The sequence below is a fragment of the Neopelma chrysocephalum genome, unplaced genomic scaffold (genome assembly GCF_003984885.1).
Source record: "Neopelma chrysocephalum unplaced genomic scaffold, ASM398488v2 Primary Assembly neopelma1_44, whole genome shotgun sequence".
Classification (NCBI taxonomy): domain Eukaryota; kingdom Metazoa; phylum Chordata; class Aves; order Passeriformes; family Pipridae; genus Neopelma; species Neopelma chrysocephalum.
In genome coordinates, this window is record NW_020897703.1 from 14,742,498 (window position 1) to 14,767,024 (window position 24,527).

Below are 24,527 nucleotides of genomic sequence, written 5' to 3' on the forward strand. Positions count from 1 at the left end.
CTATTTTGCAGGAAGGGAGTCGAAAACCACATTTGTTTTTTCTGCAGGGTGCCATAAATGGTGATATTTAAAAACTCTTTCTTACCTAATCCAGTTTGATTCAGGACTTGCTGTGTTCTCAGCTGCTGAAACAACAAACAGAAAAAGCAAAAGCTTGACAGCCTTCAAGACACTTGAGATCTCTGGCATTTCTCCAGCTATTTCAAAGTAACAGGCTACCCAAGGTAACAGTTGTTGACATATACAAACCCGACTGCATTACAGTTCTATTCCAAAGCTGACTAACAACAAAAGACAAGGAGAAAAATTAAAGGTTGCATTCCTTACCTGACATAGTTCCTGTTAGCCATATGCTCAGCTCAGCAAAAGGTACTGTCTCTCTGAGCAATAAACCTAGAATAGGTAAAGGCTGAATTATTAACAAGAACATGAGGAGGCCTCAAAAGCACATGATGAATGAAAGAGAAATTCAAAGCTTACAGTCTGATTTAGTTTGTAAAGGGAACTTAGCTAAATCAATCTATTTTGAACACTAAATGGCATATAGAAAGAAGGATGATGCTTTATTGCAATGCAGGAGAATGATGAACACAGTCCCTTAAACCGCCTTCATACTAGTCTTTTACAGTGTACAATTTCAGTAAAATGGAAATATCTGGCTTTTAACATATGGTTCTTGTACACATTCCCATTCCACTGATCAACTCTCTTTTCAGTCATTAACTGCTTATGTGCTTCCAACACTCTGTTTTGGCCTCCAGATTTTTGTGTCCAACACTGCAGATGTGCTCTTCAAGCAACTTATAATTGCACTGATACAGTCTCTAAGTTCATACTGTATTTCAGGTTGAAAATTGGGTCATCCAATTAACTTTGAATATGGCACAGCACAGCAGGAATGAAATCTATGGATATCTGGGCAAAGGCTGGAACTACTTTTACATAACTTGGTGTCTTTGATACTGCTGATAGCAATTAGAAAGTACCAATGAACGTAAGAAACCTTGCCAGGATGAAAGGAGAAATTGACATCAATTCTTCCTCTCAAGAGAGAATTTTCTAGTTCCTCTGTATTCTGTTCTGCGGAATTCTTATTATTACTTGCAATGCCATGCAGCAGACACTAATGATGAGGACAGCATTCAGAAAATCACTTTATCAGTTCAGTCACTTCATAGTGCTCCATCTAGATGCTGGGTTCCTAATTTTAGGGGTGGGAGACACAGGACTCATCTTAAGTATTCAAATGTGAATATCCACATTGAAGTTGGACATTTACACTGACATTCACAACAATGAGAAAGTAGGACCAGCATATGGACCCTGAAGGGGACCATCACTCAGGAAAAGTACATATCAGAAACTCTTTGTCTGCGTGGTACCTCTGTGAAACTGGGACCGAGAGCCTAAACTTCCATACTCCACTCAAGTACCTTCCCCTACTTGGAATTCACCTTTTTGTCTTAAACCTTATTCTCAACTCCAGGTTTGAATCTCGGGCAGTGAAGTGGCTGGTTCTCACAATTAGACACAAAGGAAGATGCACAATTAGTTTCTGAAATACTAGGATTAATATTAGTTCCAGGTAACTACAAGGCAGGAAGTGTTTATTTATTAACTGAGGTGCTCTCTGCTTTACAGAGTTGACCTTGCTATTTAATACACTATTTTCAGTCATTGAACACAATGTGGGAAAAATAATTCATATCAGATTAAATACAAGCAGATCTTTTGTTTTTTTTCACCAAAATGCCCAGCTTAATATATTGTTGAAGCTTTCAGCCATGAACAGTGACCCCTCTGGAAATTATATCCCTTTCAACTGTTTCCAGCTGCTTACCACAGAAATCTCCAGGGGTTAGTGGAAGCATTGCTCTGTGAATTGGAGAGGTAAATGATTCCCTATTGTTTCTGCTACAGTAGTGACATGAGACTGAAGGAGATGGAATTTTCTTGTGAATCTTGGAAAGTGCGTAAAGTGAGTCAGGTCCATGCAAAACCAAAAAATGCAGTGTCCATGCAGAACATTAGACAAACAGCTGCCTGAACAGACTGACAGCAGTAATTATGCCGTTATTTCAAGTGGGCTGAACACATTCACCAGCACAGCACACAGAACGCACCTCTCTCCACAGTCCATATGTTACCATCAGCACAGGAAGAAGGGAAGGAAAAGTGACTCCAGCAACTTTAATTCTCATCAACCATAACGACATCAGAGATAAGCAGGCAAACTTAGATCCATCTTCCACACCCTTAAACTTTCTCTTGATATTCTGACCAAGAAAGTAGTGGCTACAAGGGTAGAGGAGAAAGATGCAAATACTGTGGGCGAGATTTAACTCTTCCCTTATTCTGAGACATTTGAATCTCATACATGTTTTATTACTAAAAGTGACTCCTTTTATTAATTCATAGCATGCCATGCCAGGAGATTAATTAGTTTTCCTGAATTTTCATGTATTTCATAAGAAATATTGTAAAATTAGCTTAGTCTACTGTTTTCGCACATGCAGTTCTGCAAACATCTCCTTTTTCCACACACAGTATCAGTACTCCCTCTCCTCACAGCAGGGTACAGTCCATGTCTGAGGAAGAAACAACATGATGAGGGGTAGAGAAAAAGAGGACTGGTCAGCAAGAAGCTACTGACATGCTTTGTTCCCTACAAAACAGCAGCCAAGAACGAAAAATGTCATAATCCCTCCCCCCTCGTCATGTGCTATTCCTACAGGCCAATTCTCAGCTATGTTCAGCAGAGCTTCTTGCCTGCTGTGCAGCATTCAGATGGAAAAGCTCAGCCCTACATGGTCAGACATTTATCCCAGAGCAGCAACATTACAGACACAGCTCTTCAGCTTTGGGACAAGGAAAGCATGTATGGCCTTTCACAATGCATTGTTCAGAGAACTTCTCTTCCCCAGAGAGGGAAAAATTCCCTGCAGCAATTTTGCACAATTAAACAACAGCAGTTTCTCAAATTATTTTCCGGATTTCTGATGTGGCACGTTAATCACGAGGCCTTGCTCTGTTAATGCTGCATCAAGTTCATTGTGGGGTTTCCTCTTGCTGAAGTACCACACAGATCAGCCACATCTCATCACTCCAGACAAACCACCCTTTCCTCACTATTTACATCACGCGTCCAACTGCCAAACTAAGGGCTGGGCAAAGAGGTGAAAGATGAACAAAAAGGCAGGGCAAGTCAGGAAGGCACTAGCAGGAGACTGGTTTCATGCATTTCATTCATCCATCTCCAGTTCTACCTGCAGCGCAGTCAATCCACTGTCCACAAACAGCAGAACAGGTGCCTTCCTCAGCTGCACACTGTAACTCCGTGGTAACCAACACCTTCACTGTGCACTTCCTGCTGCAGCTCCCTTACCTTCTTCCTATCTCCCCTCCCCATTTTAGGAGCTACATGGCTTTATCAAGCAGCACAGAGATAAGCCACCATAGCAAATGAGTCCTCGTGTTTGATTTCTCAGGTTAGCACTGTGAGGAATATGGCTCCATATTTTCATTTCTAATGCAGGAGTCTTTACTAGAAATGCCCATTCTGAACTTGTGTCCTGGATGATTGCCAGATCCATTGCAGCTTGCTTATTCTGCTGCAGTACAGTTCTGTTCAAACTGATGAAAAGGAATTAAACAGTAACAACAACAAAAAAATTCCTACTGAATGAAGTGTTGATTGTTCCTGCAGCTGCAGAGCACTCCCAACTTCCCTAAAACAATCAAGCCCAAGATGCATTTCTGTTCTCTGTCTCTATGTTACTGAAGTTCAGCCATAAAGTAGATTAGTAAAAAGTTTCAGGCTCACCTTGCCAGTTATGCTCAGGGTTTGTATGAGGCTTTTTTCCCCCTTCTCCTTTTCTGTTGCTGATCCATAGGCTCTCCTCTCTTCTATTTCCTTGGATTACTAGAATTCATTTCTAGGGAAGGTAACTTTGTAAGAACTAACGAAAGAGAAGCTACAAACACACAGTGTATCTCACAAAGTGCGTTCAGATGACAACTTAAAACTAGGGCAAGGTTAAAAAAACTCCAAACAACAAAAACCACCAACCAAATCTTTAAGAAGAACAAAAGCAAAACATTATGATAATTTTCAGGACTTCAAAACCCTTTCCTATATATGAATGTTCTTTGATTACTCTCACACCACTGCACAGTGAATCAGCACTTTATTCATTACTCCCCTCTCTTCCACTTCCTCAGTGGCAGAAGGCTGGTAAAGACAGTAACTTCTGTTTTTGTGACACAAAATGTGTCTCTTCCCCAGACAAGCCTGCACTCAGGAGCCCCTTGTTAGTGAGCCTCTCCAGGCATTAGCACAGCAAGAATCATTGTCTTTGTCCAATGAGCTTTTTATTGTGAACCCATTTGGCAAAAACACTGCAAAACTGGTCCTGGCAGCTCTTAAAGCAACTAAACAGCCACTGCACTGCTCCCTAAATCTCTCCTCCTTGTAGTAAGAAAGTCAATAATACAGGTACAATATTTCTTCTAATCAAGGATTTTGGATGGTACTGGATAAATCACTTACTCTCACATCCATCAACAGGGCAGCACATAATGCCAAGGAAGGAATCAGAGAGTGGCCCTCTCTCCTATGTGCATAACCGTATTGCTGCAGATAATGTTCCTAAAGCCTCCTAACTGTGGAAAGCCAAGAAGCAGCAAATACCAGCACAGAAGTTCATATTTTCCCTGTATCTAAAACAATCAATTTGCACTTAAACTGACTTTTCATTTTTAAAAGGGTGTGAAATGGCTTTTAGAAATCCATATCCACCTTGACTTCTAGCCAGATTACCATATGAAAATCTCAGCCCGAGAGAAAAATAACTCTGCTTGGTTCAAGTCACATTTTTATTTTTTGAATAAAACTTGGGTGAACTCTTCTGTTTTTACTTTTTGTGCTACAATACCAATAATTAACACCAATTTGGATTAACACTTAAGGATTAAAGAATATAAGCTTAGAAAATTAACTGCATTATAGTTTGCAATTTCACATTAAGAATGAGCTGGACTTCAATTTGGGGGCATAAAACAGGTCTAGAAAATGAACTCTTTGTATTTTCAGAACACATTCTACAAGACTCCACAGTAGTTTAAGATACATCCAAGTCACTGCTTTTGCCAGAAAAGAACTCAGTAACTGCATCTGACTTGCTGACAGTGATCACTATTACTACACATGATACTACCTGAAATTTCTGTACAAGAACATAGTTTCCCACCTAATGATTTCAAAATACCTCAAAACACTGATCCTTGGCTTTCAGTGCAATGAAACTGAAATTCCAGAGCGTTGCTTTTGAAGGGGAGAATGAAGTGAGAAAACCTAGCTTTTAAAAGTGAAAACTAAAAACCATTTTGTATTGACAAAAATAGATGCACTGCTTCAGAGAAATAACTAGAAAGACATTTTAAGTTAGCCTCGTCTCAATTTGTGTGTAGTATCGTCTGTGGATAACGCTACATTTTCCTTTCTTTTGCTAATAATAGCATACCTCTATGTACGAGGAAGGAAGAAAAGGACACTACATTTGCTTAAAGGCATTTCTCAAGCGTTATAGTATTCGCAATGTATATTATGGTCCACTAGTTACTAGAAGGTCGCTTAAAGAAGTATTGAACACTAGAGTCAGATCTAGTTCGGTATTTAGGGAAACTTACAGAGACTTTTCTTCAGTTATTCAGGGCCTTGTCCCGATGGGCCTGAATCCCGTGTCACGCCCACTTACTTCTTGCCTTGTAGTATCTTCTGCCATTTTTAATCATGGAGATTTTTTTACCCTAAGTATTGCTTACCTATGGATTTTGGAAAAACAGGTACAGTTGGTCACCCCCTGCTGAGGCCGGGTACCCGCACAGCCTCAGCAGCAGTGCCTGTAATGGCGCAGCACCAGCGGCCCCGGGCAGCCCAGGACCCACCTCAGCGAGGCAGAGGCCGCCTCCCCTCCCCGCCGCAAGCCCCGGGGCTGAGAGCAGACTTCGCTGGGGCTACGGCAAGCTCCGGGCGCCAGTGACAAGCCCTGCCAGCACCGACTCCCTCAGAGCGGTGACAAGCCCTGCCCGGCTCTGAGCGCCAGACGGCTGCAAGGCAAATGGCGAGCGCCATTTCGAAGCCCCTCACGGTTTTGAGGCGCGACCCCCATATCCCACCCGGCGGCGGGCCGGGTCCGCAGGGTCGGAGACCTGGCGGGAGCTGAGCCCACCTGAGAGACAGTGTTCTCTCTGTCTCCGCACAGCTGAGGAGCTGGGACCCCCGCCCCTCGCCCCCCCCCCACGGGCCGAGCGCTGAGGCGGTGGCAGCCCGGTGCTGTGCCGGGGCGGTGCTCCGTCCCGTGAGGCGGCGCGCGCCGGTCCCTCAGGGCGGGCGCGGCCCGGCGGCTCCGGGCGAAGTGACCGGGGGCAGAGCCGGGGGCGTTCGGAAAAGGTGGGTTAACACCGTGAAAGAGTAATGTCCAGTGAGCTTTTACAGAGATAAAACCAATGCGTAGATGTGCAGAGCTAGCAGCGTCACTGGGACTAAACGCCTCAGTCGCCTCTGTGCATTCAGTTCCTTGTGGAGAACAGTGAATTGCGAGCGCAGCTGCACCTGTGCTCTGAGAAAGGGGTCCTGGTGAAGGAAATTATTTTATAAAGCATTCTTCCCCCTTTGGGTGTGAGTGTGGAGAAGATGTCCCAGTTCTGGACTTCTCCTTTGTACCCATTAGTCTTTATGTAAGCTTGGTTATAACCATTTTTCAGATTGGTTGTGGTTGCCTGATGAGAAGAAACTCAGGTAGGTATTTCTCTTAGACACTTTTCTTTGTTTACAAAAAAATCTTAGTAAAAGGGGAGGCTGTTCCTTTGCTCAATATGCCCATGCTTTTTTCCTTGTGAGCACATCACTGGGGCTCCTTCTCACTTAGTTTTCTGCAGCAATCTCTCTGCGTTTTTCCAGCTCATCAGGACCACCCTCTGCTTTTCCACGGAGGTTGTAACTGTACCCATCTCATACAATCTGTTACAAAGAGAGCAACTGCTGTATTTATCAGCTTAGTGAGGGTGACTCACTCCACAGCATCCAGTACCCCTTCAAATATGAAAGCATTAGTTCTTATCTATATTTAACAGTAGTCTGTAAGTAATCCTTATAATTAAAAAAAAAATTTATCCATAGATCTTTTTGTAATTATTTAATATGCAAACTTTAAAGACTGAGGAGCAATGGCATTTTCTCTGCAAAACTCAGCACCACCTTTACCTTTTGATCTACCAGTGTTAAGTTTCTAACAGTGAATTGTTATCATTATGACCAAAGTACAGTAATTTATTTTACCTTTCTCTTGATTAGCGAACTCTGTGCTTTGTAATCCTATGGGCACACTTTTTTTCCCTACCATCCACATTATAGTAAATTATATCAAGATAATCCTTTATCAAAACTGAAAATAACTGATGTCAAACCTTGATTCAGATGGTCAGTAGGAAATGTAAATCCTAAGCATTTTCTCAGAATTTAGCCCATGACAGCATTAGAATTTGAGGTGATACAACAGTCTCCGGAAGTTTTGCTGCGCAGTGCTCCATTTCACACTCTTGTTTTGTTGAATTTTTGTACACTGGAGTATACAAAGTCTTCATCATAAGCTGTTATTTTCTCTTGTTGTCTGCAATTGTAAAACCATAGAATCCCAGAATATTCTGAGTTGGAAGGGACCCATAAGTATCATCAAGTCGAACTCTTAAGTGAATGGCCCTGTAGTACACAGGATTATATAAACACTGTAACAACAAATTCAAATATAGACAGCAAATAATAACATAGACATACATCACCATTAACAGGCTTGCCTAACAGGGTTATGCATAAGGTTCTAAAGCATCAATACTTTTTTTTATCAAGTTATGTAAGAAGCACCTAGATTTCAAGCAAACATAAAATCTACATGTAGTATTCTGCATGTATTTCTCAGGATACCCAAGAATTCTTTGATAATCAGAATCTAGAAGCTCTGGGTATTCCCAGATTTCTCACAGATTCTTATGTTGGCTTTTGAACCACTGGAATTTCCTCAGCTGTCACTAAATGATTTCGGCTCATACAGTCTAGACCTTCAGGAGTTCTGTTACAAAAACTCATATTTTAATCTGCTTTATTTCTCTCCTTGTACCTACTTGTTTTGTTCTGATGCTGATGGTTTATTTCTCCCTTTTCACTAGGTCCTTGCAGTCCAGCTAGAATCGCTTTTCCAGACCCTGCCAGCCTGTTCAACATACCTTGTTTACAGTGAGGGTACAGTCACAGTGGGTAACAAAACTGTTGGAGCTACACAAGTGGTATGGTTATAGACTTCATATCCCACATTGGATTTCCAAACACACAGCAGTCTTCCATGGTGCAGCAATTTTCATTGCAGTGGCTTTGTAAGTACAACTGAAACTCACAACTTGCCAGTAGAGTCATCCCTGGATTGCAGAAATACCATAATGCGGAATTTGAAAAGGCAGCTAATTTATTGCAATTTAAGATTAAAAAAAAAAAAAACCACAACCCAAACACAACCCAACCCGCCCCTTATCTTAACTTCTCAATTTCAGCAGGAATAAATACCAAAGCACATAATCCTTTCATTTTTGTAATGTTGTAAAGGTTAATGTTACTGTTTGCAGTCATGGGAAGTGTTGTCCATCCTAAACTACAATTTACATGAACATTGCTTATTCTGAAGCCAAACCAAAACAAGCCATATTTAAGTACAGCTATTACTTTTTATCGTTGCTTGCAAATCTCAGGTAGAAAAAAACAACTCTTAATTGTTGTAGTGCTTCTGATTACATGTGCAGTAATGACAGACCCATTATACAATGGCTGTACTAATGCAAGCCATTCCTACTCTTAGAATGCATTTGAAAATTAAATAATTTATCATTTATATGGCCATGGTAGATGCCAGAGGGTGAAAAGCTATTATTAAATGAAATGTTATAAAATGCTCTAGCCTCAAGAATTGAATGGAAACAAAATATTTCATAGGCAGTAAATAGTCTACAGTATTTAACTGATGAGCTTATCCAAAGTGTATTCCGTGGAAGCGTTCAGGGGCTGAACATTAAGTAGGTTTTTTGGGGAATCTGTTCCTGTTTAAATTGTCATACAATACTGACTTATAGAGAAACATGTAACAACAAGTTATAAATGGAAGGATTTTATTCTTAGAACATATTATAAAGTAACCTACTGTACCTGTAATTAAAAGTTGAGATGCACTGTCTTACCCTGATTTGAAATCTTAAAATCTCTTTATTTAAATGGATATACACAAACATTCACTACAGTAAACTCCTTTAAAAGTTAGGAGGACTTCATGCTTTTAAAATACCTGTTCATCCTGTGTGCATTTTTCTTTGTCCGGAGATGGACTTATGATTACAAGAATGCATGATTGCATTAAGCTACACACATCATAAACACGGGTGAATCAGAATTTAATGTAATAATACTAAACAGGTTTGCTGGAAGGGAAAAAACAGTTGCTGAAGAATTTAAGGACACTGCTGAAATGCATACTACTTTCACGAAAATCTTCAGGCAGTTTTGAATTTATCTATATTTGTATGCAAATATAGATACAGCACTGTGAACTCTTAAGTATCCAAGTTATGGTGTATTGTTTCATACTGTCTTGTGCTACCAGGTCACATAGGTGCTGCTCTGGTTTTCCTTTCTTAGCTTTTAATGCAATTGCACCTTATTTAAGGGCTGCCACCATCTTGAAGAAAACAGACTGTGAGTAAGGGGTTTGGTAGCCAAGGTCTTATTGCAGTTAGGTTTTTAGGCTGACATCTGAAATGACAGCTTCTAGCTTTAATGTTTCTGTGCGTACAAACATCATTGCTCTAGCTGAGACATCTAGTTTTCTCCTCTTGCACTAGTAGAAAAATCCTGAATACAAAACTACTGCATTACCTGAAACTGAGGACAGCAAGGGCAAAGCAACTGAGGAGTTTTACAGCACGGATAGAACAAAAAACAGCAGAGGGGACTAAAAAGGAGAGAAAACTTCCATTCAAAAATTGTTCAGCAATGAAGGAAATTAAATACCAGCAATGTTAACATAAGAGTGGGTTCCACTGCCTCTGAAATCAAAGGAAGTAATGAGAAGAATATTGGAGCTTTATGCATAATATTCAAAGATGATTTACAGAAGAAGCCAGCAGCTGCAGAGTACTCAGATAAGGACTAGAGAAGTGCAGCAAAACTGTGCAGGTAGCAGGGCAGCATTAAAGAATAATTACACTACCACTGGGAAAGAGCAGAGAAGCAGTGCAACAATATAACAATGCTAGCCAAGACTAAAGTGCGAGGTGCATAACCACAGTCCAGCCCTTACAAATCATAAGCACAAACTGCAGACCTCAGGCAGACGCCTGGAAACAGAAGGGGGGAGATAGAATGCCTGATGTAGCGATACTTACACTGAAATGTAAATAGCATTGCTGAACCACAGTGAGTTGGAATTATATTGGATTCATTCCCAGCTCCAAACTCCAGAGGAAAGGTGACTCAAAGGACTTAAAAGCCAACAAGAAAAATACACACAGAAGAGCCTACACACTGTATACTCTAGATACCAATTCCAAGAGAAAGAGCCACACAGAGTCTAGCAAGTGATGTGCACCAGTTAGTGGTACCTCATGTACAGCTCTTCCATAACACAAGTCTGGTTACCCTTATATCATCAACTTACTCTTTATTCTGCAGAGCTGGAGTGTGATGCTCCCTAGAGTAATCCTTACTCTTGCTTTGTACAGCTTTCTTCACAGAGGCAGCAGTGTTATAACTGGGAGTGCCATTACAACATTCCATAGCTAATTATTATTTTTAAATTATTATTATCACAGAATATTCTGAGTTGGAAGGGACCCATAAAGATCATAGAGTCCAACTCTTAGCCCCATGTGGAACATCCCCAAGAATCACACCATGTGCCTGTTATTATGTTTAAACCTATGCATTTATCCTTAGTGGATGAACATCTGAACCACTAAATGGCCTGTATCACTCAAATGCTAGGTCTGAGTAAGTATGTAGGACATACTTATTATAAGTTTGGAAGATGAACTTATCCAAAGAACCAAAGTGCCTTCTCCTTACCTCTTCCCAGATACAACCTTTCCCCCCCCCATAGTGCGTAAAATTAAAAGCTGCAGAAGGAAAGAGTAAGGATGTTAAGGATATCTTATGCAAATTCCCTATAATTATGCTGTATACAATTCTAATAAATAGCAATGCTGGCTAGGATGATTCTAGTCCCTTATTTGCTGCTCTTCTTCTTACAGCTAATGAGTTCCCTTAGTGTTCAAAATCCATCTTTCCTGCCACACACTTACAAGGGTAAATCACTTAAGTGGGCTATTTATTGTTGCTAGGGGAACCACCTTGTTGGTATTCACACACGTTAACATGTCTTTTGACATATGTTTCTGAGGACAAGATGCCACACAGCTCTGCAGCATTGAGCGAAAAAAATGTATTGCCGCATTCTTGGAAATATCCTTCCACGGAAGAGCAGAGGTACTGAGTACCTTAGCTTCAGATTGCTTTGGATTTCTTACTTGTTTCTTTAGACAGATAAGAATTGTAAAATTATATGCAATAATCTGATTAATGGTTCCTAATTTTGCCCAGAATTAAAACAGAAAGAATACCAGTCTGCGAAATAAGTGTTGCTAAAATAGGACCCTTCTAATTTTTTTAAATACTCTTTTCCTTGTATAAGGAAAATTTTCTGTATGAAATCTTGCTATTATTTAACTAAAAATACCCAATCCAAGTAGAGATAAAGTGGAAGTAGGAGCCATTTCTGAGTAACCAGGTTATTTGAAGGTTATTTGAATTACATCAGTCATCTGCTGGAAAGTATCAGTTGTACAAACACTGCACTAGACTCACGAAAGGCAATAAGCCTCTTTAATGCTCAGAAAGTATTTGTTTCTTGAGAAAGCAGCTTCTGGCAGGACAAAAAAGATGATGTACGGATACTGAGGAGGGATTATTATGTCCAGAGTCATGGCTGCCTATGAGAAACAACCCCATTTTAATTTCCTCTTGATTTTGATTACTGCCAACATATCTGTGTGAGGAGGGACATTTGAGGTTCAAGGAAGCAAAGTCTGAAAACATGCAGAAAGCATGAAAGGGCTGTATCTCACTCAGTTCTTGTGTGCACATATATATTTCTTTGATGATGGAAGATCCTACTACCTGGATTTGCTCTAACACCAATTGATCTAACATTAGAGCAGCACTTAAGATTTACTTACTGATCGAAACAGGAGGTGTTCCCTGTCTTAAAGGAGCTTACAAAAGTTGAGACAAAACCAACAGGATAAAGAAGACAGCTAGAGAACCTAAACGAAACAATTATTATCATTTCCTTCAGCTGCCCTGAAAAGCTTAGTTTAACAAAACCTGCATGTCTTGTTTACATGAGCAGTTCTCACCAAGTACCTCGTTGCAGAGCTGAGATTAAAACAGCAGCTCCACACTAAAGTCTCTCGAGAACAACAGAAAATTGTCCTAGAACACAGACAGTATCTCTTAAGGTCTGTGGAGATACTTTGAAAAAATGCAAAGTTAGTTTTAAGTTTTCAAATTATTTGTAACAAATCTAAAATGACCAGCAATATAGAGCAAGAAAGCAGCTGCAGTCTCTACAAACTAGTTTTCAAGCTGTACCCCCTGGCTATCTCTGCATGAAGTACTCTGAGAAAATGCAATCTTATTTGAAAAGTATTGCTTTTGTTGTGCAATACTAGAGAAACTAAGTAGTTGCATATACAACATGGAGACAACAAAGGCATGAAAGAAGAGAGCTCCAGCTTTTCAAAGAAACAGAAAGAAAATAACACTTCTCACAGCAAACTGACTTAGCGGCTTCAACAGCCAGGTGCAAAGGATATTCCCTGTCAACTAAAAAACAGGCAAAGGCTCATTATCTGCTTTAGGTATTTGCCAGTACTTAACAAGTAATACCCAAGAACATGTTGTTCTGATTTGGCAAATGCTTCAGTTCGGTTCAACATACACATTTGGTCACCAGATTTAAGGCCATAGTATAGAGACAGTGAATATTTTAACAATAGTTTTTTTAAATGTTGGGCATGGAGATTACTTGTTTTTTTCCAGTTCTAATCTCTGAAAGGTATTTTGCGTTTTTTTTTTGTTCAAACATTAAAAATAAAAAAAATCCAACCATGAGGAATAAGCCCAGCATAACTGATTTCAATCAAAATTCTTTAAAAATTCAGTAGTAACAAGCCATCCTATGATAGGAAATGTATTAAATAACAAGTGATGTAAGCAATTCCAGTAGCTCAACTAACACAGACATTATGGGCAGCATAAGAAATTGCCTGACAGAGTTTGATTTCACAGGAAAAGTTTTCTTCCAGAAAATTCCTGTTCCATGACAGCAGGTAATGGAAGAAGGAAAAAGAAACCCATTAGCTGCAGTTCTTAAAACGTTTCCATACTCAGTGGAAATGGAAAGGTTAGGCATCCATGTGGTACATACAAGGGACAAAGACAAAAGGAATAATAAGTTGTTTATTGGGTAGTAAATCATTCAATGATGTGAGGGGTTTCCACGGAACCAGCTCCCAATTTTCACAAATTCAGACCAGCCTGCTCTACATCAAGTGACAGAATTACAGGAAATGGCTTTGCAGATAATGGTACTTTAGGAAAAGCTCATTTTGAGACATTTTAACTGGAACTCAGAGCTAAATTTAATATGTTTTTCAAAAGAGTGGGATTTTTTCCCCATATTTTCCTGTACTATGCAAAAGCATATATCGTGAAAGACATGTTTTAGGGTAGTAAGGGTAGCTTTTTGAAACTACCATTTATTTAATAAGATCAATTTTTGCTTTCTCAGTAGTATTTCAAAGAATTGTAATATTTAAAGCATATGGCATTAAATCTCCTGAATTGTGTTAGTGGTAGGAAAGTACAAATGATACAGTGAATAATAGAAAAATTAAAACTTATCAATTAAAAGGATTTTTAATTTGGTAAAATACTCTGCCCCATCTCTACAGCTAAGAATTCATGAAGTGTTTGACTTCACAGAGAATATTCTTTTCCTGCTTAAGGACATCAATTTGCAGCAACTGATAAGCTCACACAACCGAGCAAGATGACAAGTGCAGTGAAAGGACATTGCAGGAAGAGAAGAGGGTGGGGAAGTCACAAGGCTGAACTTGCAGGAGCTGGAACTCTTCTCAGAGTAAGAGAATTTGCAGGGAAACAACTGTGCATCTGAGAAAACAGGTGAGTAGGGACTTCAGGCACTGTGCCCTCCCAAAAAGACATTCATGCAGCGTGGCCTTCAGCCCAGCAGTGTGGATCTCACTGACTGCAGTGAGCAATCTCACTCAAACAAAACCAAACACAAAGTGTCACACAGAGACAGCCTCCTCTCATTAAGTGCACTTCCTCATATCCTGGTAATTCACAGCAGTGAACCTCCACATGCTGGGTCAGCTCATTCCTGTAGGTTTCTTACTTTGCAAACAGCATAATTTCATTCTTATCCATGCTAATGCTCAAGCAGGCTCCATTCATCACTACCCCCACCTCTAAGAAAGTAAAAAGCAGGACTGCAGCATCTGGGTTAGATGAAAATTAGATCTAAATCCTATGAAGATCAGCACAAAACTCAGCCTCCTCTGGCAGCTATACACACAACACAAACTGATCTCATGGGACTCTGAAAGAACAACATTTGTTGGATACTGCAGGAAAATATCCTGTTTTTAAAGGAAAAATGTCATTTCCTTGTGAAATACTGTGAGTTATGCAAGATTCCTATTGCAGGGATGATGAAAATATTCACTGACAATTTCAGGCCACCACTGATGGTGGCAGATGCTGTTATCCATGGGTCAAGATCAAAAAGACAACTGTTTCACCAAATTTCTCAAAGGTCAAAAGAAAAGGAAAAATTTAATACATAAATATGTACATTCATCAAATCAAAGAAATAGTTATTCCAGAAACAGATTTGACAGAAAAGATCAAGCACAGTTATCCCAGAAGTACAGTTTCTCAACTCAACATTTTAACTTCAGCATTTTGCAGCAGCAATGCTGTAATAGCTGGCATAAAATTAAGCACAACTTTAAGTGCTATACTTATGAGTAAAATAATCCAAATTACTAATACAAAATACATGACTGTAAGTAACAAAACACATACCAGGTTTACTGTCTATGCAAAGTATTTTGCATGCATAAGCTTTCAACATTTAAATAATTGCCTGGCTATTGGGTGGAATTCAATGTCATTTTGGATGACTGGGATAGAGAGAAAAAAATTCATGAACACACAGATTGACAGTAGACTTTTATTAACATATCTTACAATGCCGATTACTGTATTCCTAGTTTTATAATCTTCTGATGTGTTATCAAGGTTGATTTAGATTCTACAGTAATGTACTGTACTTAAATGATCATTCATACAGGATATCACATCAGAATATTTGAGTAATACACGCACACACCACTCTAGTTTGGACCTGTTATTTTTCAAGGTTAGCTTAACAAAGTAGGATTAAAAAAGTTATGGGGGAAATAAAAATTCTTGTTTAGCAGCATGCAAGGATATTCAAGTACAATTTTTCAACCAAGTAATTTTTTGTTGTTGTTGTTGTTTTTAAATCGACTGGTGACTAATTCACCAGTACTATAATAAACACTATGAAATACCCAGATGTTAAAGTTAAGGCTAATAGTTTTACTTCACATCCATATGCACAACCAGAGAACATTCCATTTTAAATAAAACACAGTAATCAAATTTCGGACACATTATCTCTTGTATATATAGCATTGGAGCTTCAAACTACAGATGTACTCAAGTTCAGGAGCCCTGTAATAATATTATGCTGGCAATGTAAAGAATCTTTTTGCTCTTTAACCACATTTACAAAATGGCCTGATATTCATAGTGAGCAATGCAAAAATATCACAGGCAGAACTTATAATACAGTATCAAAAAAGTACTATTTTGGAAAAGACACAGCCATTTAGTTGGTGAAACAGAGTAATTCTAATCTTACAGGAAGTACTGTAATTCTTTTGAAATATATATATATATTTATATGTATGTATAAAAACCAGCATCCTTTATTGTAGGGTTTTCAAATTGCAGATATTCAGAAAAACTCATTGTATTTACTTACTTTTCCTTCGGTCTGTTCTTGATTGCTATACAGTAATTTTATTTCCCCTATACACTTTTCACTAGGTAATGACTTCCACTGGGGAACTCTTTTCTTTGTATATGTGGTTTTATCATAAGATGTTTTTATTTTACACATATAAATTTTATTTTACACGCAAGCTATGAAAGTCAAAACTACCAGGAACTGCTTGGTAGTACTGTATGAAATAGCCAACGAATGTCCAACACTTGTGAAAAACATTAGTAGCAATATATTACATACCAGTATCTTAACTATAATCTTTCCTACCTACTTACACTGTGGGGTTTAGCCCAGTCATGCCTGTTCTCATGAATTTCTTAGTCCTCTAAGCATAAACTCTTTTGGCATTCATCCAGTGAGGCTGCACATGCATTGGTTGTTCATCCAGGCTACCTCTGTTGATTTTTCTCTTTATTTATTTTTCCTTTTTTAGGAAACCAAGCAGAAAGAACAGTGATTACTTTAAACAAATACAATATAGAGGAACCTCCTGAAATGACAGCAGAGGTACAAAATTATGTTTCACTTAATAGCCTGCACATTCCCAATCCAATCATTCTGAAACATACATCTGGTTTGGAATGACAGGAGGCTTATGGTCATTATGCTTATAACTGGGATCTGCTATGTCGGGCACCATACAAATTCTCTATATACAGCAATTTCTGTATGTTATATTTCTGTATGTTATCACTAAAAGTTTATTCAATTTATATGAAAAAAAATGTCCTTTCTGGAAAAAAAAAAAAAGAAGACAGAATGTGTGTTCTGGATTAGATTAAGAGCAATAAGAAACCTAATGTACAGCTATTTCATTTATTCATGGAGAAAAAAAATTATGAATTTCCTGAGAATGCATACATTTTCAGTAATGCCTGAAATATTTCAATAGACCTCTTATAAGTGAAATTCTCTTTAAAATTCAGCTTTCATACCGATTGTTACCATGCAGTCTCACAATCGTTTTACAGACCTGTCTAATTACAAATGCGTATCAAGCAAAAACCTGAAGCCAACACAAAAAAGGCAAAGAAATTTTATCCAACATATTTAGTAAATGTAGTAGACATATACACAGTTTCAGCAAAAATTGCTAAAAACTCAACTCCATGCAGAGAAAAATAAAAACCTGACAGCTACCCCTGGAGCCTCTAAATAACTCTAAGTAAAATTTGTGCTTCTTAACAATAATGGGCTTTAAAAAAACACAAGCAAAATGGACTACTGAGTGCAATCAGATTGCTCACACCATTTTGAGGATTTAATTTCAATTATTATAACATTCTTTAGTAGCAACAACAGCTCGTTTTGCAAAGATTTCACATGTTGACAAAGTTCCATTTCCCTTTTATGCCCATACCCCACTTCACCCCGCGCCAAAGAGCCAAACTCCAATTCGGTTAAAGCTATTGTCAGTCACGATGCATTCATTCATGGTAACAGCAGTGATATGGTGTGTAGATGATGATGATGATTTACAAGCCATTATAATGTGGCCCCCATCTTTTATTGATATGATCAAAAGTATGAGACACCCACTGCTGCTCAAGCACTTTGTATCTTTCCTTGCATATGTAGAGGGGTTTACCACGCCTGGAGAGGGGAAAAAAAAGAAAAAAAAAGAAGAAAACAAATGGTTAATATACCAAATAAATAGAAATATGCTTCATTATATAATCAACAAATGGTATTCATAAAACTTTTTTCATAGGGTAAGTGTGCATTTTTATTGGTGAGGGGCTTTCAGTTTTGCTTTTAATAGGATAACTGCTGGGACTTCTCTTCCTCACACTGGATAGCAGAATCCAGAAACCATCACTTGTTTTCTCGGCCATGAATATTTTGAAAGTTATGCTCCTTCCCAACACTGGAGTCCAACTGCATTGTTTGATTAAAGGCCAAACAACACCTTTGGAAGATAAGTGCTTCCCAGTGCAAGACTCAATTGACTGTCATTGGGAATGGCAACATAGGAATCTGTTGGGCGCCAGGTGTGTGTAACTCAAAGATCGTGATTACACCACCTTTAGGCCAAAAAAACTCCCAAAAGCCCAAAGAAAAAAAAGTCAGTCCAACTTTCAGTAAATGGGGATTTTCCATTCTTCCACACAAGGAAGGTAGAGATCTATTATTATCTGTTACTGCATGTCACATGACGAAGTTGATTTACACAGCGGCAGCAACAATGAAACACACTTGCAATGAAAACATTACCTAAGATCTCTGTCTTCTTCACCATGTGCATCTAGATAAACAGAACCCCAAAGGCAAAAACGATGGCCTCGTATGATGATGATAACAGATGCGTTAATCAAAAGAAATATTCCTGTCCCAGCTCCACAGTTTTGAGAATGCTGTAACATTACGGGTGTAGAAAGGCAAGAATGAAAATATTCTGTTAGTGTCTGTCAACTTTATAACGGAAAGAATTTAAAAAATAGTACTTAGTTTTGCTTCGAATAACATGCACACATTATTTACTAAGAACTAATTTGGTAACTGATGGCCTGCCCCAAAATCTCCCTCCAAACCAGAATTCAGTGTCTTGTGCTGCCATAACATCACCTGTATGCAAAAACCGTTCCCTACTCAAAAAGGGAGGAAATTTGTTATCATGTAAAAATGAATTACAAAAATAAGCAAAAATATTCTCTACAATATTTCCAATTTGTTGTTGTACAGAAAATTATATAGGATTAGCAAACATTTTCCACAGATGGCAAGAATAGGAGGAAGTATTCAGAAAAACTTAATATTACCTCTTTTACAACAGTCTGTATTGTTAAACATTTGCTTTCTCTATCCATGCTGACAGACCTAGTCTATGTCTCTAAGAATCTAGTACCAAGTTTTAATAATTCTTGCTTTTTTCAATATGTCTTTCATCTCTATGAATAGCACGATGGATACTCACCAATTCATTTTAGCAATTAAAAAATGCCCTCTTCCTACACGGTTTTATTACAATTAGGAGCTATAATACAATCAACTATAACAAAAATTAATTAATGATAGAGACTTTTTAAAGCTTTCTGTTTTCATTAAACTTCACACCTCAAATATAACTGTAAATTCTATTTTAAATTTTTCCCACTCCTTCTTCTCCTACAATATTAGCATTATGAGAGAGAAACGTGAGTTCGAACAATTTCAAAATGATCCAAGATTCCTTTGAAATTTCTTTGATTTGATTTTATGCCCCATTTGTGAATATCTCTAACAAATTCCTCTCACAGTTTTGTAAAGGCCATGAAGTTTGTCTTCCTCTAACTATTCTATGGAATAAAGAGAACAGCTGCCAAAGCTAACCTTTATTGTAGTCAGAAAAACAATACTAGATATTGCCCAACTCAGGCTCCTCAAAGAACTTATATATATGCTGACTAGAAAACTTCGCTACTGAAAAAGTTGAAAACCTTAAAACAACACTTATTTATTTATAGTCTGTAGATCACTAGTAGGTGGTCAGGTGTATCAGAAAGTACTCAATCCAATCACACATTGATATTCTATGTATGCAGAAAGCAAGGAAACAAAACAGGAAAATTAAGATAATATATGAACAATCAGAACATAAACAAATTTCAACTGGCTATGAATCAAAACCATGTGTCAACATTACACACAGTGGCTTTGTAAGACTTTTATAAAAAGGTTAAATAGGTTGCTATGCACGTAAATTGCTCTCCAGAATCCAGTCTCTATCCATCAGAAATAAGCACTAAACTGTATCACTGAGGGTTAGACTAGTTGACCCTTAAAGATCCCTTCCAACCCAAACGATTCTATGATTATATAAACACATTTTGAAAAGAAAACCATCCCAATTGAGCAATGGAAGTAAAAACCATTAATGAGTGGGACAATCAATTATAAAATTTGGATTAACTCTCTTACCAGTACACATTCACAGTAACTCTGTTGTTTGCAACATAGTCCTTTCAAGCATACAAAAGTACCACAAACTAGACAAACAGCAGGATCTTTAGGAACCTTGGTACAAACAGAACAAGTCTTTCTGTGATAATACTGAAAAATAGTATTATAATTCTCAGGCAACTGAAGGAGGCGTGGCAAGTCCCATTTAGGCTCCTGGATAAGCAAAGCCTACAAATAAAATGAGAATATATCAGTTCTGTGCATTTGTTTAAGCATTTGTATTTCTAAGAAAAGAAAATACCAAAGAAAAGAAGCATGCAGTTCAAAAATCTCTCATTTTTTTTGCATTTCACAAATTTAGAAGTCAAATAACACCTTGCAATAGTCACTTGCTCCCAGCTTATCACCCTGCCCTACTGCAGTCACATTTCATCCTTTGTAACAGGTGCAAAATGGGCACAAGCCTTTTCCCAAGGATGTTTTCTATAAATGTGACACCTTTTAAATGCAAAAATCTTCACAGCTAAAACAAGAGGACTAAGAGTGATCGACAGGGAAGACTCTCACTCCCTACACTGTTAGCTTAGTAATATCAACGTGCTGCTTCAAAACCCTGACCTGGACTATAAAACCTGTTTCCCAGATAAAATTTAGACTTAAACTTTCAAAACCAGAACTGAAGTTAGGCTCTGTAAATGATATCTGAAGACATTTGCCTGTTTTTCAAAACTGTGTTGCACACAAATTTTGAGACCATTAAGAACATAACCAAAACTCACAAGTTTTGATAAGACAGGCACTACCTACATACTGCTTTGAAAGCCTAACTCTTCTCATTTGCTCTTATAAACACTGTCCATTTTATGTTGGGGGTTTTTTTGTTTGTTTTGATTTTTTTAAACAGTAATGTGTTTTCCTTCAACATAGTTGTTTTTACTGAGTTTGTAATTGATGGGCACAGCAGTCAGATGAGATCCTTTTCTGCAAGGTGCGAAATTTTTTTGAAGAGTGTATGACCTTGAAACCTAATTTGCAAAAAAGAAAAAAAAAAGAAAATACTGCATTTGTACCTAGTTCCTTTTCAATCATGGAAAGAATGGTATCAGTTTCACTGCAATCTATCTCAAATGTCTATCAGATTGGCAGCAACTGTATTTTGAGATTAATCTGAGTATTCAAATTTTCACAGGTGCAGATCATGTTGCAGAGTAAAGAATGCATCTGGCTTGCCTCTGACACCATAAACTTAGGAGAGGGGGACTTGAATTGTTGAGATGAAACTTTGTTATAAAAAAAATGCACTCATGTTGAAACATTCCTATTTCAAAACTGATTATTCCAGTTGCACTAATTCAAATCTTGGTATTATTTCTTTACCCTTCAGTCAACTATTAAAAAGCTTTTATCCTTTTCATCTTTTTCAGTATTGCAACTGAAATGCAATATTGATAATGAAAAATATTGATAATGTCTAACAGGCAAGAAAAACGTCTGATATGTAGGTGACAAGGTTTCTATAACATGTCCTTGAGTGGCTACAGGTGCAGAAGACATTTAGTATCATCTAGGGATAGCATTCCAATTTTCTGTGTCCAGCAATCATATAAAAACCAGATAGGTTTTCTTCTTCCTGATTTTAACCAATTCAACCCACATCCACTAATATTTCTCATTACAATTTCACTTACAAATTATATTCTCAGATCCTTATCCAAAACAACAGTACATGTGCATAACAAATCAAGCAATAAATAGCTGCTTCCACATTGAGACTATTTTGGAAGAAGTAATTTTGCTACATACCTTTACTTGATCTGGATGTCTATCAGCAAATGAAGCCAATTCTGAGCACCACTGTGATATCATGTCAAATGCTGGCACTGGCCAATCGAGACAAGAGGCACTGGTGAACTGGTGAGCTGACTGAAAAGATGGTAACAGACCCAGGCAGCTTGCAAGAACTGTGAATTCTTCCTCTTCCTTTTTAGTATGAAATCAGAGAAGTTTAGATTAATACCTACAGTCCGAATTTTTAAACAGTTTATTAAAAATATATCTATTTCAAGAAAAAAGTAAAGATATTCTAGTACTAAGATGCTAATGCTCATGTTCAGAGACACAGGAAAAGTTCAGTTTTTCCCGGATCACCACAAACTGAACACTTGAAACACAAGAAAAATGGTCAGCAAAAAAACCCAAACCAAACCAAACTTCCCCCCCCAAAAAAACCCAAAACCAAAACCCCCATAAAACCACAAATCCAAACCCCACAAATAAAACAAGAAAGCCCCAAACTCCACAATAATTTTTTTCCTGTTCAGCACCCCAAACTGGCTTGTAGCTATTTTACAGAGGAGATGATGTTGAGGCAAGGAAATGAGGGAGCTGACCTGCAGAAAACCCTACTTAAATTAGTCATGGAACTTAAACATAATTGTCTGCTGATGCAATGCCTCTGAGAATGAAGTCCAAGTATTAACAGGCATTAAGCAAAATCAGGACTGAATTCCATTCTGTGTGAAAATTATGCCATCTCTGCAAATGCTGGACAAGTTTTAAAAAGTATGTTGGTATTTTAGGAGACAAGCACCTATGACCTAATTAAATAAGCATGAATTTGCTGAAGTTTAACAATGTAGTACCATTTTTTTGAAAATCACATTGAAAACAAATTTATAGAAGACAAACAATGCTGCAGAGCAGTGATATAAAGTATGATTTAAAAAACATACCATGAAAAAGACACCTTTGTGTCTCATTTTTTGACTTCTAGCTTTCAGATTGAAACATTTGGGTGGGGCCCTCTCATTCTGTACCTGACAACTAGGCAAATCCACTCCAAAAAGATGGTGTTGAAGAAGGCTTGTGATCCTGAGGAAAGGCAGGCAGAACTGCTGGAGATCACGCTCTACAGAATCCGGATTTACCTATAGGGCAGGAAGCAATTACTAAATTCTGTCCCAGCTAAGTTATCTCCTAGGTAAGAAACTTCAATATGAACCAAATATTTTTAAGCATACTATACTGCATCAAACATACATTCCAAAGGCCAGCATTTTACTAATAATCTGAAAGATCTCTGTAGGTTTTCTTTTCCCCTCAACAAATGGGGTTTCTACTTAAATATTCACTTTTCCATCTTTCTGAAAGGCATATGATTAAAATCCATACATATTATCAAACCCCATAATTATAAGAAGTATTTGTCAATAACTTTCTGAACGCAGTACTGGCCACATCTGATATTATTAAAAGAAAGATTTGCACAGGCAAACTGTCCCAAAGGGATATGCTTTGATCTAGAAAATAAAGACTTGTACTGTAAGTCTTTAGCAAGATCAGAGAAAAATCATTATAACGAGGCCAAAGTACTTCCAGGGGACATGCTGGTTAAGTTCTCCAGAAAATTGCCAATACCACTGCTAATTCTTCGGTGTCTCCTTCTTCATATATCTTCCCCTTAGACAGCTCACTAATCACATGACCCAGCAATACTTCCCAAGATTTTTCTCCACTGGATGTATTCTGCAAATAAGAAAAGAAATCCAAAAACTACTGGTCATGAAAAGGAGAAAACGTTGCTGTACAAGGAAGAGCAATGAAGTATATTTCCTTTGATCAACACATGAATTTTGATGTTCAAAGATACATACTGCATTAAAAAAATGAAAATATATAATTCTACAGAAATTATACAGAATTATAATATATAATTCTAGCTCAAGTGAAATATGAACTGCTACTTGAATTAATTAATAATAATAATAATAATGGCCCATCTTCGCGAACGAAGATTTGGGGAAAGGTCTTTTACCTTTCCAGCCTGCGCAATGGATTTTTTAGGTGAGACACAGCCTGCGCTGAACTGAGCCCACCCTTTAATCCTAAGGTTCATCTGCCGGGGCCAAGCAAGCTTGGACAATGGCAGTGAGGTCCTCAGGATGTAGGTTTGTTTAGAGTGTCCTTCTCATAGATGGATGGCCTCACAGGGCTAACGACCTCCATCAGGCCAGGAGACCGGGGAATCGAACCCATGGTCGCAGCAGTGAAAGTCCTGTATGCTAACCACTAGGCCACCAGGGGTCTCAATACATATACTCTAAACTGTTACATGAAAGCACTTTTATAGTGTTTGCATTTCTCATGTTTTTTCTGTGAGAATATAAATACTTACTTTAAAACTAGAAAGAATCACTTCACAGATACATCATGTTTTGACAGAATTTGAATTCTAATACAAGTAGTTTTTTTTAAAAAAGTAATTTTCTAAAACATATCAACCAGAATGAATGAAAAAACACTTGCTATGTATTTTAAGTTGAAACAAGCCTATCAGAAAATGCAAAGTTGTCTCTGGAGTGAACAATATTT

At 38.0% G+C, this 24,527-nt stretch overlaps 2 protein-coding genes and 1 long non-coding RNA gene across 22 annotated transcripts in view; 1 reads left to right on the forward strand and 2 right to left on the reverse strand.

Moving 5' to 3' along the window:
* Nucleotides 1–7,012, reverse strand: part of MYO3B (myosin IIIB) — a 202,899-nt gene extending 195,887 nt beyond the window's left edge. For 7 of the 12 annotated variants that reach the window (XM_027678607.1, XM_027678611.1, XM_027678614.1 and 4 more), the window contains exons 1-5: nt 6,231–6,300; nt 5,689–5,823; nt 3,824–3,935; nt 328–393; nt 86–125 (exon numbers count right to left, since the gene is read on the reverse strand). In XM_027678607.1, the coding sequence (XP_027534408.1) occupies nt 86–125; nt 328–334 (47 nt within the window). In that variant the 5' untranslated portion in view covers nt 335–393; nt 3,824–3,935; nt 5,689–5,823; nt 6,231–6,300. Of the gene's footprint in view, nt 1–85; nt 126–327; nt 394–3,823; nt 3,936–5,688; nt 5,824–6,210; nt 6,301–6,925 lie in introns of those variants that run through there. The other 5 variants (XM_027678609.1, XM_027678604.1, XM_027678606.1 and 2 more) reach the window with 5 other exon arrangements.
* Nucleotides 6,351–14,414, forward strand: LOC113965352. Of its 2 annotated transcripts, XR_003533526.1 has the most exons (4): nt 6,391–6,451; nt 6,962–7,140; nt 8,224–8,427; nt 14,138–14,414. It is a non-coding gene; the product is annotated as an uncharacterized LOC113965352 (long non-coding RNA). The 2 variants fall into 2 exon arrangements; XR_003533527.1 differs by lacking the exon at nt 6,962–7,140 and having other exon boundaries at nt 6,351–6,451.
* A 573-nt stretch (nt 14,415–14,987) lies between these two features.
* Nucleotides 14,988–24,527, reverse strand: part of UBR3 (ubiquitin protein ligase E3 component n-recognin 3) — a 106,314-nt gene continuing 96,774 nt past the window's right edge. For all 8 annotated transcript variants that reach the window (XM_027678599.1, XM_027678598.1, XM_027678596.1 and 5 more), the window contains 6 exons: nt 23,574–23,681; nt 22,973–23,083; nt 21,960–22,136; nt 20,175–20,384; nt 18,492–18,631; nt 14,988–17,870 (listed from right to left, as the gene is read on the reverse strand). In XM_027678599.1, coding sequence (XP_027534400.1) covers nt 17,753–17,870; nt 18,492–18,631; nt 20,175–20,384; nt 21,960–22,136; nt 22,973–23,083; nt 23,574–23,681 — 864 coding nt within the window. In that variant the 3' untranslated portion in view covers nt 14,988–17,752. The remainder of the gene's footprint in view (nt 17,871–18,491; nt 18,632–20,174; nt 20,385–21,959; nt 22,137–22,972; nt 23,084–23,573; nt 23,682–24,527) is intronic.